Source organism: Macrosteles quadrilineatus, unplaced genomic scaffold, assembly GCF_028750875.1.
Source record: "Macrosteles quadrilineatus isolate MER2022 unplaced genomic scaffold, UCM_ALF_1.0 Scaffold_1__1_contigs__length_201487025, whole genome shotgun sequence".
NCBI lineage: Eukaryota > Metazoa > Arthropoda > Insecta > Hemiptera > Cicadellidae > Macrosteles > Macrosteles quadrilineatus.
This window is the reverse complement of record NW_026542594.1, coordinates 96,511,003-96,523,290: the sequence shown is the minus strand read 5'-3', so window position 1 is coordinate 96,523,290 and position 12,288 is coordinate 96,511,003. Positions and strand designations below refer to the sequence as shown.

The following is a 12,288-nucleotide window of genomic DNA, read 5'->3' as shown; positions in this document are numbered from 1 at the left end:
TTACTCACGAGCCGTAGGCGAGTGAGGAATGGTTTCTCGAGTGAGGCAATTGTACTTTGAACTCGAGTTGCACATTATACTTTTCCTACAGATACCATAAAACAAATAAATTGGTGAAGAAACATAACCTATTTTTACACAGAAGTGAACTTTTAACATAACATTTAATGTGAAGTGACAAATACAACAGTACAACAGCTGACCAGCTGATTTACAGCCAGTGCTGCCAACGTATTTCGCGCGCATACGACGTTGCCTGCATGTTACGCGCTCACTATTCCGTGCCTTCACGTTGCAAATCTGGAGTGAGACAAAGTAATTAGAGTGAGACAATGTTAACATTGTCTCACTGATAAGCGAATTGGCCACTTTGCTTTCTTAAATCAGTGAGAAACATGTACATTGTTAGGTAACTGTAGGAAAAATAGGATTTACTGATAGTTTAGGATTTGTAGGAAGTTATTATTCAAGATTAGTAAGACGTGAGATCTATGAGGGAAGGCACGGAATGGCTCAACTGCTGTGATAGATAAAAGATTGGCACACCCACGTCCAGCTACACCGCGACTTAGCCCAGAACGCTTTGTTGACATAAAGCTAGTTAAAATACAATCAAGTAGCATAGGCTACAATACTTTACACTATTGTTTAGATACAGTACTCGATTACCTGAGTTAATAGGGAGGGGGGTAGTGGGTAATGAAAAATACGGTTAATCCAATATAATATAAAAATAGATGACAAACCCATTAAAACGCGGTAAGCAGCCATTAACGTCACGATTTGCATTTTTATAAACGAAATTCAATATTGCACAATGATTATTATTGTAACTTACATTTCAAATCATTTATCTTGGTTCGGTTGTACAAACGGCATCGTTTAAAATTATAGCTAACTCAAACGTTTTCTGTGCTCAAACACAACTAATAACTAGCCAAACACTGCATTGCTATAAATAACGTAAATATTAAAGGAACCTTTAGAAAGTGTTATAAAAGCTACTGCTCATGATAGACAGATAGCCTACCGGTAGGTGCTGTATCACAGCATAGGAGTTGATAGATAAGTAATAAAAAGGTGTAAAATTATATTTAGAGATAATAAAAACACTCTTAAAAAAGAATGTAACGAGAACAATCTTGTTATTCTTTTTCTTTGTTCTTCTGTTCTTTATAAGTTTTTTTCTTCAATTCATACACAAATTCAACAAGTCTCCATATTTAGGCCTACTCATTGCCCAATCACAGCCTAACTAAAGTTACCATGGTTACTAATCACAGTTTACTAAGCATTATATCGTCATCATTCCCCAGCTGTTGTATCTGAAATCTGTTGTACATAGCGCACAGCAGACAGAAGTGTATAACCATTGACTAAGGAAACAAAAGCAGACAGCCAGCGGTCGTTGCGCCGTGAGTTAGTTCATGATGCGGATATCAGGCAGCGCCACTGTCGATGATGCGAACGATCTTCTTTACCGACGCGAGTACGAGGAACAGTGTTCTACTACTAAATTACTTACGTTTTTAGAATGAAATATACATATTTATAATCTGCAAACGCTACAAAACACGACAGTCTAAAAATCATTCAAATTAATTCTAGTGAATTCATGAGTACATAGACGTAAATGACGCTGCAAGCGTATAATTCAATTTTATATTAAGGATAGAACAAAATTATTATTTCAATAAAATGTAGATAAAAGCTACTTTAATACCCTAAAACAAAAAATATTTTCTATTTACTGGGATAAAATGTCTAATCCATTTAGTACAAAGCAAGCATGCAGTCCTAGCAATGTAAAATTACGGTTTTAATCATTAAAGTTTGCAATTGTGCCTGTTGTTGTGTTGGTAATTAGGCCTAAAGCTTTGTTTAAAAATTCAACACGGTACATTTTAATTTACTCGTGAGTTTTTATTTATTTTCTCAATAAACACATGTTACTTACGAAAATATATGTTAGGTATTCCTTTGAACACAAAATACAAGAACTCTGTTGTAGAATACTGTTGAGTTTATTTTAATAATTTTAAATCAATATGTTTGTAGATAAATTACTCTGAATATGGGAAAGATATATATCTAATAATATTTGACAAAATAACAAAAAAATGTCACAGTTATACCTCTTAAAAGAATGTTGACCAATAATACAAAAGTTTGAAAAAATTATTTATGATAAAACACGTTTTATCTTACCTGTGCACTTATTGCGCTGCTTAACTGAACACTTATTTTTCTAAATTAATAAAGTATAAAACAGGGTCGTTCAAGAAAATGATAAACCAAATTGCCTTTAAACATTTTTATTAAGTACTTTTATCCTTGTGAATTAGTAGGCCAATAAATGTAATGAATTTCCAATAAAATTAATTTATACGATTATACATGATTAGTTTTACTATTGCAATTAATATTAATATACTCAATGTATAATGAGACATTTAAGAACGCCAACTTAATTTCAAAGGATAGTATAAATAAGATTTCCATTATCAATCCTATTTGAAAGCAAATAAGTAATACACCATTATTAGATGTAAAGCGTACTAAATAAACAAAGTACTTACAACAAAATACTTTTTACAACTGTGGCAGGCTACTTTTCAGATGCTTTTAATTTAAAACCGGTAAACCATCGTACAGTTTATATACATGACACATATAATTAACTATCATTTTGCAAATCATGGATTTATCTGTGTAAAAAAGGACCGAAAATTATTTGCATGAAAATGTGTACCGGTACCCTTAAATCAAACATGATGAAGTAATTATGTTGTAGGCTACATATAAATAACATACGGTTGAAAATTATTTGCATGAAAATGTGTACCCTTAAATCAAACATGATGAAATAATTATGTTGTAGGCTACATATAAATAACATACGGTTGAAAATTATTTGCATGAAAATGTGTACCCTTAAATCAAACATGATGAAATAATTATGTTGTAGGCTACATATAAATAACATACGGTTTTTATGCTACATTTTATGACATAAAAACAAAAAATTCAGTATAATGAAAACTGCATCAACACAGTAAGTATTTTTATGAAATGAAATCTTTTTTACCTATTTATTAAATATTAAAATAATTATACATGGGCTACATTACAGAAAAGTTTCTAAATGAGCTTTTTAGCATTCTACAGGAGCCAGAAACGATTTAAGGTCACCTAAAAATTTTATTGCACTTCTAGTTTTAATTCATGTGGATTCATCTGGATGTGACAAATATTACATATACGTAGATTTACGTGAACGTGACCACAGACAAGGGAATAAAATACGTTAAAAAGGTAACTTTACAACTTAACTTACTTTACACATTAACGGTGGTGACTTAATTTACAATAAAATACAATATACAAAACTTATTCCATGTTTAAACCTTGTCTGCACGTTTGTTTGCTAGATGTCCATATGTACAATAGAAAACACAGATAAACAAAATTAAAATGCCGTGACAGTTGGAAGTTGTTAATGATATGTATTTAGGCAATAAACAATGAAAATTAAAGATATTCAATCAAACTAGTACAAGTTGAGCATGGAAAAAAACCCAAAAAGCCGAATGCTTTATGTTTTTAGACCTATTGATGTTTCAATATTTTAAGTTTTCCTGTAGACACTTCTTTCAGATTACTGGATGTCCACTTACACTGCTTGTGAATCAAAACTTTGAATAACAAATTTAACACATATTTTGATTGTTTACAACATTTTATACATACTATAGAATCACAACTTACAACCCTCTCAGTTACTCGCATGAGTCTGCGTAGTATTTTCTTTTTGTGAGCAATCTTTGGATACAGTTTTTTGTAAACCTTGAAAGCAGCAGAAGTAACATACAATAACGCTTCCGAAGGAAAGTTAAGTCCACTTGCTGGGTCGATTTTGACGTTTGAATATGCTCTATTTAGTATTAGCAGTTCTTTTCGATCCGTAAGAGAAGACTGGGGATCACACATTAATTTACAACAGTCTTTACACTTAAATTTCTTTAGATAACTATGTGCCAAGTATCCAGAGAAATAAACTTGAGAACAGTCCTCCAGTGTAATGCTGCACGTTGACACCGTCGCTTGCAAGCCTTCGTCATTAGATGAAATTGTCGATGTTTGTGAAGAAGATTCTGCTTCCTCCAAGGGGTTTGGATGAATATTCTGGTTAGGCATTTCTGTTACTTCCAGAAGTTCATCTACGTCTGGATCGTAGGACGTCGTGGTTGGAGGTTCAATCAGCTGTTGAACCGTTAGTATCTTCAGTGTGGCCCTCAAAACTCTCACTGTTGGGTTCCTATTAAAACCTCCTCGCTGCCTGACTGATGAAAAAAGATTTTCTAGAGGGTCCTGATTGAGCCTAGATGTCATAATATATTTGCATTGCTCATTCTGAATAAGTCCAAGGAATGCCCGAATGGTGATGATGAATCCGTCAAAGCATGGTGGTCTAGGGTATTTGGCATTTAATTTCTTGAGTGTTGAAAATATGTCTAGAGAGTCATGAAAAAGGTTTAAAATGTGATTGTTGGTTTTGCTTAGTGCACACTTGTCTGGATTTTTTGAAAAACGTGTTCGACTGTTCATACTATCAAAAATTGAATTTATTTTGCTCACAAAATTTGCAGTGTTTGTAGCGGTTTCCGTTTGTAGCTGTCCAGTTGATACGGCGGTTTTCAAAGCTGCAGATGTAGTGTGGCTAAATACTTGTGCAGCTAGAGAAACTGACATCTTTTGAAAACTATTTGGCCAAATATGTGATGGTGTCAATTGATGAGCTGCTCTGGTTGTTTCACTTTTTATCTCTATTTCATATAACTTCCTGATGTCAGAAAACGAAACTATTTTATCATTACATAAGAAATCATGTGTCAACAAATTGTTCCTCAATGATTTCAGCAAGTGGGGAGGATCGAACAAAGCAAATATCTGTTCTCCTCTCTCTGAAAAGAAATACGGGGTTTCAACGGTCACACCTAGTTCCCTCAATCCTTTGGAGTTTGTAGTTGATTGGTCACAAACTACAGCCTTTACCGTAAGACCTACGTCGTTCAGGTTCTCTATGCAGGACTGTAATGTCAACTTTATTTTTTGACCACTCATCCCTTTCTCCGTAACAAAGTAGCCAACCGGAAGTTTCCATTGGTAGAAGAGCCCACGGACCATGAAGACAGTAGCATATTTCGCAATCCTACTACTTCTTCCAAGACTCCCCATGTCTTCAAACCCCTCAATCAAGTCATATTTTGGAGAATATTCCAAACATTGCTTGATTGACATGTCATCAAATAGAACGACGCAAGCTTTCTCCATCTGTGTCATGCTTTCTACCTTTATTTTAATTTGATTCATAAGTTGTTTGTTAAAACCTGGAGTGTAGCATTCTTTTGAAGAGATCCAAAGCTTGACAGTAGACAGACCTGGCAATACAAATAGTTTACGGAGATATCTATACATGGATGGGGATCTTAAGTATAAGGTGGTAGCCAGAGTTTTTTCGTTTTTTTTCCACGGTTGTCTAATTTTGTGGCTCTGCATGCCAAATAACACCGCTGCTTCTTGGCTTTTGAAACGCATGTCTTCTAAAGCTGTTTTTTTGGAATTGTTTACTTTCAGTAATTTTCTTTTTAGTCGTGAAATCTCTGCTCGTTTTAAAGCTAAAAGCCTGCTCTGGTTTTGATTTTTTATCTCGACCTTGTTTGATGTTTTAAACAGAGCTCGCTTTGCAGTTTTTGATTTCATCATTGGGGAAGCTTTCTCAATCCAGCTCCGGACCGAAGGTGACATTTCTTCTATTACAAAATGTGAAGATGAAGTGCTGACTGATGGGGAAGGCTGCGGCGATGGCTTCGTGATGCAGTAACGCTTCGGAGATATTCCACTTCTCTGAACACGAGGGGATGGACTATCGACGAATTGTTGACTGGTAGATGGGCCGGCTTCGTAGTCAGGTGAAATGAATGGGAGAGGCAATGCTCCTTTCATCAAGCGTCCACTTGGCAGGATATCTTGGGGCCTACGAAGGTCGGTAACGTAGAGAGGAGTCAATAGCGGAGCGTGGCAGACGACACGCGCCTGCACTCTGGTGAGCTATTGGAGAATGACCGTTGGCTGTCTGCTTTGTTTCCCTTGTCTGTGGTATAACGGAGCAGACGACTGTTGGCGCAAGCGTTGTTTCCATTTAATTTTCATCGAAGGAGCTGTGATGTTTCCAAAGAAAGGGAGAGGGTTTCGTTATATCAAGAAAAAGACGCTGACAAATCGTTAAGCAGAGGTTACGAACGCTATATAGCTATTCTGGCAATAAAAAATTCCTTAAATTGAGGTGATTTATAATACTCTAATTATATTTATATAGAAAGATAAGTTTTCCAGTCCTGTACAACACTGATTCACGTACGGTCTTTTCCCGGTACCTAATCAAAATTCAAGTACAACTTGATATACACAGAATCTCCGGTTCCCGACCTGGATGATGGCTAGTTATTTATTTTTTTAATTTACAGTTACATATTAGTACCCGTGATAAATCAAACCCGTTATTTAAACTAAAGCCACACGGTTAATTATCTCACTTGGTTTTGGATTTGCTTACAAACGTGATCGGAAATGGTTACAAACGTGATCGGAAATGGCTAGGGCCTAAACAGTATTATTCGTAAATTCGTAAACAACGTTTATTTTTGTAAACATATCAGTGACAGCTAGAAAAATGAATCGTTATCAAAATAGCTGTTCGTAATTTCATATATGACGTGTTCTCTTAACAGATTATTAATATTTCATAAATGACGTGTGTTAACGTATGTTTACTAACATGGAGAAAAAACCTAGAAAATGACACAAAATTGGGTTTTTAATCATCCGTTATTTGATTTCCAAAATAGTGAGGCCATGTTTTAATGGCTAAGGATGACACTCCTGTGAATACAATTAAACCATTAGAATCATAATCGGTACTCTAGTTTTCTTTAGAGTAGGCTGCGTAAAACGCATTCTGGGCCGTGACAGACGGACATAAATTGAGATAAGACATGTTTCAACTTCTTCAATTTATAAAACGTAAAAATAAACCAAAACATGTATAATTCTGAGCAATGTATAGACAAAACTATTTATATAGATTAACTACAGGGTGTCCACATTCTGGAAAGTCAGGGATAGTCATGGAAAGTCATGGAAAAAAATTCTGGTCATTGAAAGTCATGGAAATAGGCAAAAAGTCATGGAAAGACATATGGAAATCCCCAATGATGGATGGATTTCAGGGGTCCTTTCAACGATCTAGTCGGCCGTAACCCCGACTATTGTAGCATTTTTCCGAATTTTTCACAAATATAAGACAATTCAATTTATTCAGTTGGTTTAGTTGATGGGTTTTGAGTTTGTATTTTGTTCATTGTTGTACCTGTTGTACGCCATTGTTATCTGTTAATACATATTTCAGTATTTTCTGTCTAGGCAGTATTATTCGTGTGTTTACGGTATATTATAATTTTCGAGTAAAGTTTGTGAGTCATCGAAATCAATGGTTAATGGTCATGGATAGGCCTAGTCATGGAAAGTCAGGGAAATTAATGAAAAAATTTCTGTGGACACCCTGAACTAGGTTTGAATTTTTAATATAAAAAAATGTATAAAACTTATTTTAGTTTTACAAATAGTGCTTGGCGGGGAATAATGTTTCTCATTTGTTGTGTACCTCATTTATTGGGGGGGGCTGTTGCTCAATTGGGGGGGGGGGGGGGGTGCGTCATGAGTCTAGGGGGGATGGGCACCCCTGTTTTGGTTTGTTTAAAAAACGTAAAGAAACAGAAACTACATCTAGGTTTTACTGTTATATATGGATGCTCCATTTACTACCATACCATACTTGCTAGGCTATATTATTTTAACCTTTTTTGCTTGGAACGTAAAGACAGTACCTGTTTCAAATCTCCTCCAAACAATATTGTTTTCCGCCCATTGGAACTTGTCATAGTACTCACTTAGTTAAGAAATTTATTTCCTGATCAAACCTATTTCATCTTTATTCCCAGGTTATTTTGTAAGAGTAGCCGTTGAGGTTATTTCACTTCATACCAAATATTGATTATATACAATAAAAATTATAGGCCCTATTATATACAATTATATACAAAATTGATATACAATAAATCTCAAAATTTAAAATGTTAGTTAATTTACAAAGAAGGTGTAGAATAAATCTAGAACATGTGTTTTGAAATATAAACAAAGCAGAAGTTTTCCATCTTGAATCGTTAATTATTTAGTCAACGTGGTTATTTCATGTTAAACGTTAAAAATACACAAATTTGAAAAGTTTCACAGTAAAATAATTTACTTCAACATTCTATAACCCTAAAAAGTCTTAATTAATATAGGTACCCTTAACCCTGGTTTTATAGTATACAGTATGTTGCAGAATTGACTAGCAAATGGAGTAATCCAGATGTAATTTTGCATACTGGCATAAAGATAAATCACGATCAAAAAAGTTTTGGAATTTCACTACCGGTATTTTTCCCGCCGTTACGGGATCGAGACCTTTAATTTGAGCCCTCTCCGGTCGTTCTACAACTTCCCAGTTGCCCACAATTTTGACGCAAAGAATCGGCTTACGTCATTAATACATAGTTGTGTCATAATTTAAAAAAATCCGGTACAGCAGTAAAGCAGTATAAAAAAATTCAGGCTAAGAATCATGAAACAGTCTTGTTACCATCCATGGGGCAGGACTAAAATTGAAGTTTAAATTTTGATTTTAAAATAGCCACCTAAGTAATCATTCTCTAATTGTTATGGAATATGCTCAGGTTCATTGTTAATAAGTATGTGCAATATTTAATATAATACTAAAATTTGAAGGCTTTACTTTCAATGTCCTTTATTTTATTGTTATATTTAAAAGTTATTGCTAAAAGTAATATTTGTAATTGTAATTTATAATATTATAGATTCCGTGCTTGCAATACAGGTAGTAATAACGTTTAGTTTTTGAAATCCGAATAGAATTAATAATAAATAAAAAAACAGTATTTTCTACCACTTGTAGCTACGGGCCACCAGTTCTGGTTACGATAGTAATAATTCCCTGTGTTGGGAGGGAAACGCCACCGAGCGTCCTTACTCGATATAATGGGGGCGAAAAGCGACGAATTACCCACCCAGCCGTGGCGCGGGGATTTCTGAAGCGTCCGTCCGGGTGAAACACCATTTTGAGGGTGTCCGCGTCAAACACGTCCGGGCTAAACACGGAGCCGTAGCAGCAGCTATTTCAGAAAGTCACGGTCACTAACCACCTAACCACTAACTAGCGTCGTTGTCGTAGTATTTATCTTGACTGCACTGCAACTGCAACTAGTTCCTCATAATTATTATTCATATCGTTTGTTATTCTTTATGTTATGATCGAGTTATGTCTGAGTTGAAGTTGGGGTTAGTTATTGATAGATTTTGATTGCTGCTGTGTTGCGGAGGTCATTTACTCATTTATCATCGATGATGTGCTCCTTCTTCAATGCGAAAATTCTGAGAAAAACGAGTAATGGAAGACATCAATAACACTGGAGTACTTTGTAGTTTATGTGGAAAAGTTTATTTTTAGTCTATGGACGAGAAGTACAGAAGGATTCCAATTAATGAGCCAGCTATGTTCAACAAGGCAAGGCCAATAAAATAATTTGTTTTATTCACTAGCGCTTTTGAATGGAAACCTAGTTTCTGAATGAAAGCGCTAGTGAATAAAATAAATTATTAAGTATTAGCCTTGTTGAACATTTACATTTAGTTATACATTCCATTATAAGCAAGATGCCAATAATCCTCAAAAAGCTTATACCATTAAAAAATAAATGAGAATTGGGATCTTCTCTTTTGGAAAACATGTTTGGATACAATTGAAGATAGATAAATAGATGATAACGGTAACGTAGCCCACAGAAGTTACTTAAAATTTATTTTATAAAATAAAGGAGGTGCCAGAGGTTACAGTAAGTAAAGTAACACATACATAAACATAATCTGTAAAATTCTTCATTCAGTTACAGTAATTAAATGGTTTGGAGTTTAGCGCGGGAGAACCGTTCCAGTTTCAAGTAGATTGTTGCAAGAGTTGCAGTGGAGATACTAGTGTGATTTTCTGAAACAGCTGCAGCTGTTACAAGTGTTACGAATAACGCTTACTTGCGCATGCGCAGACGCGCGGCATTTTCCGGTCTTGAAAGGCTCGCGTTAAAAGTGGGTTAAAATCACAATGCACAGTTCGGAACTGCAACTGTTAAAACATATATCTAAACAGGTCCAATAAAGATATACAGTGAAGCTATTACACAAATAGCTGTTATCCCAGGAACTGTTCCAATGCCTTCTGTTCTGCTGTGCATGTGGAAGCTGAGGTCGAGTCGAGGTTCTCGTGGGTACAGAGTCACAGACAATATAATACTTTAATGTATTATATTAACAAATCAATGATAATCAGTGATGATAATCAATGATAATACTGATCGGGTTTATTCCATTGTCTGTGACAGAGTACAGACAGAACGTCGAGTGTAACTAACTAGTTCCCTTTGCATTATTTTGCAATACTGGAACGGGAATAGATTGGATTGTGATTGTGACGTCATTTTGACGTGCGAGGTGGGAATAGTCACTTCAAAACAAAAACAAACCATTAGAGCCTATGTCAACTCATCAAAAGTTGTTAATAATTAATTAATTGTCAATGAGGTTAAGATTTTAGCATTGACGAGACGTCGACGAAATGGAAGTGTAAGTTTGGTATCTAAATTATATTTTAAAGTAAGGTTAATTTAATAGTTATTTTAATAACCGAAACTTTTTTACCTTCTTCAGTTTACCACCTTCATAGTTCCAGGTCATATAGGCTAAGTTAGTGTTAGACTAAATGTTTTGTGTGAGTTTTTAAAACTTCTATATGATAAGCCCATGTAGTTTTTAGGCCTAGTTGATTATTTCGCCTTTTTCACCAAATAAAAAATAAACGGTTTAAAGACAGCTTTTTCTAATGTCTCGAAAAACTGTGTCAGGCCTAAATTATGTGAGTATTGTTGTTAGGTAGGCCTATCAGCTGGCAATCAATTATCAATTATTTAAGATGGGGACGCCACTATGTGCGTATTTTAACCCAAATATGAGTGAAAGATGAGTGTAGGATGAGTGGCACGATCTTGTAGTCTTGTTAGTGACTAAGGCCGACATGTTCCTTAGACACAGCTGTTAATTAATAGCCCATACAGCCAATGGCAACTAAGGGACCTACAGTTTATAGTGGAATCCGAACCACATTTGTTCCTTGTAATTTACGAATTGGTCTAGTTATCGGGATAGTACTGCGGAGAGTCGTAGTACTCACTAGTGCCGACGTTAATCCACACCAGGGAGCATCGCATCCACAGTGTATCCCTATAAATATCCACAATTCCTGACCTCCTAGTAGCTGGATTACAGGACGACGCCACCCGTCCCAGGCTTATCACACCAGGGGCTATTAGCAGAACATTGTATTTGTTTTGCCATTTGTGTTTTGGCCTGGACTTGCCTCTAAGCCCTTTTTGTCAGGTCAATATTTGCACTTTTTTACTGTCACTTACCTACAACAAACCAATATCAGTATCAATTATTTAAGATGGGGACGCCACTATGTGCGTATTTTAACCCGAATATGAGGGAAGGATGAGTGGTGCGATCTTGTAGTCTTGTTAGCACGGCCACCTTTGACTCCAGGCCGCGGCCTTCGAAGTGGCAACATCGCAAGTAGGGTTGTAAGTTAACAGCTGTTTTGTTTGGAGGCGGCTAATGGTAATTTGTGTATTTTTAAACATACAAAAGCTTGTTTATACTTGGCTATGAAAATATTGACTCCAATTTAACGTACAAAAATAGATTTTCAATAAGTTTTAAACATTGCTTTGGTTTTCAATTGTATATTATTTTATTTTTAATCCTTTAATAAATTTATGTTCGTAAATTTAAATGAATAATATGCGAATTAATGACCTGGTGTCACCTGTCTTCCATGTTATCTTATGGGACGTCTAGCACTAGACAACACCACTTGCAACATTGCCAATTCTACGAGGCCGCGGCCTGGAGTTAAATGGCTGTGCTTGTTAGTGACTAAGGCCATAGACTAAGCAACACAAGTAGACTCCCCATCCCATTGTTTTTGTGTCTAGTTCATGTACGTCCTCACAAATGGCTGGAGACGCTGGGGTCCAGACATAAGTTTATCAGTCATTTTGT

General features: G+C 35.4%; 1 protein-coding gene across 1 annotated transcript in view; it reads left to right on the top strand.

Moving 5' to 3' along the window:
- The first annotated feature begins 10,563 nt into the window (after positions 1 to 10,563).
- Positions 10,564 to 12,288, top strand: part of LOC128991719 (uncharacterized) — a 48,131-nt gene continuing 46,406 nt past the window's right edge. The window contains exon 1 of the mRNA XM_054414886.1: positions 10,564 to 10,794. Coding sequence (XP_054270861.1) covers positions 10,787 to 10,794 — 8 coding nt within the window. The 5' untranslated portion in view covers positions 10,564 to 10,786. The remainder of the gene's footprint in view (positions 10,795 to 12,288) is intronic.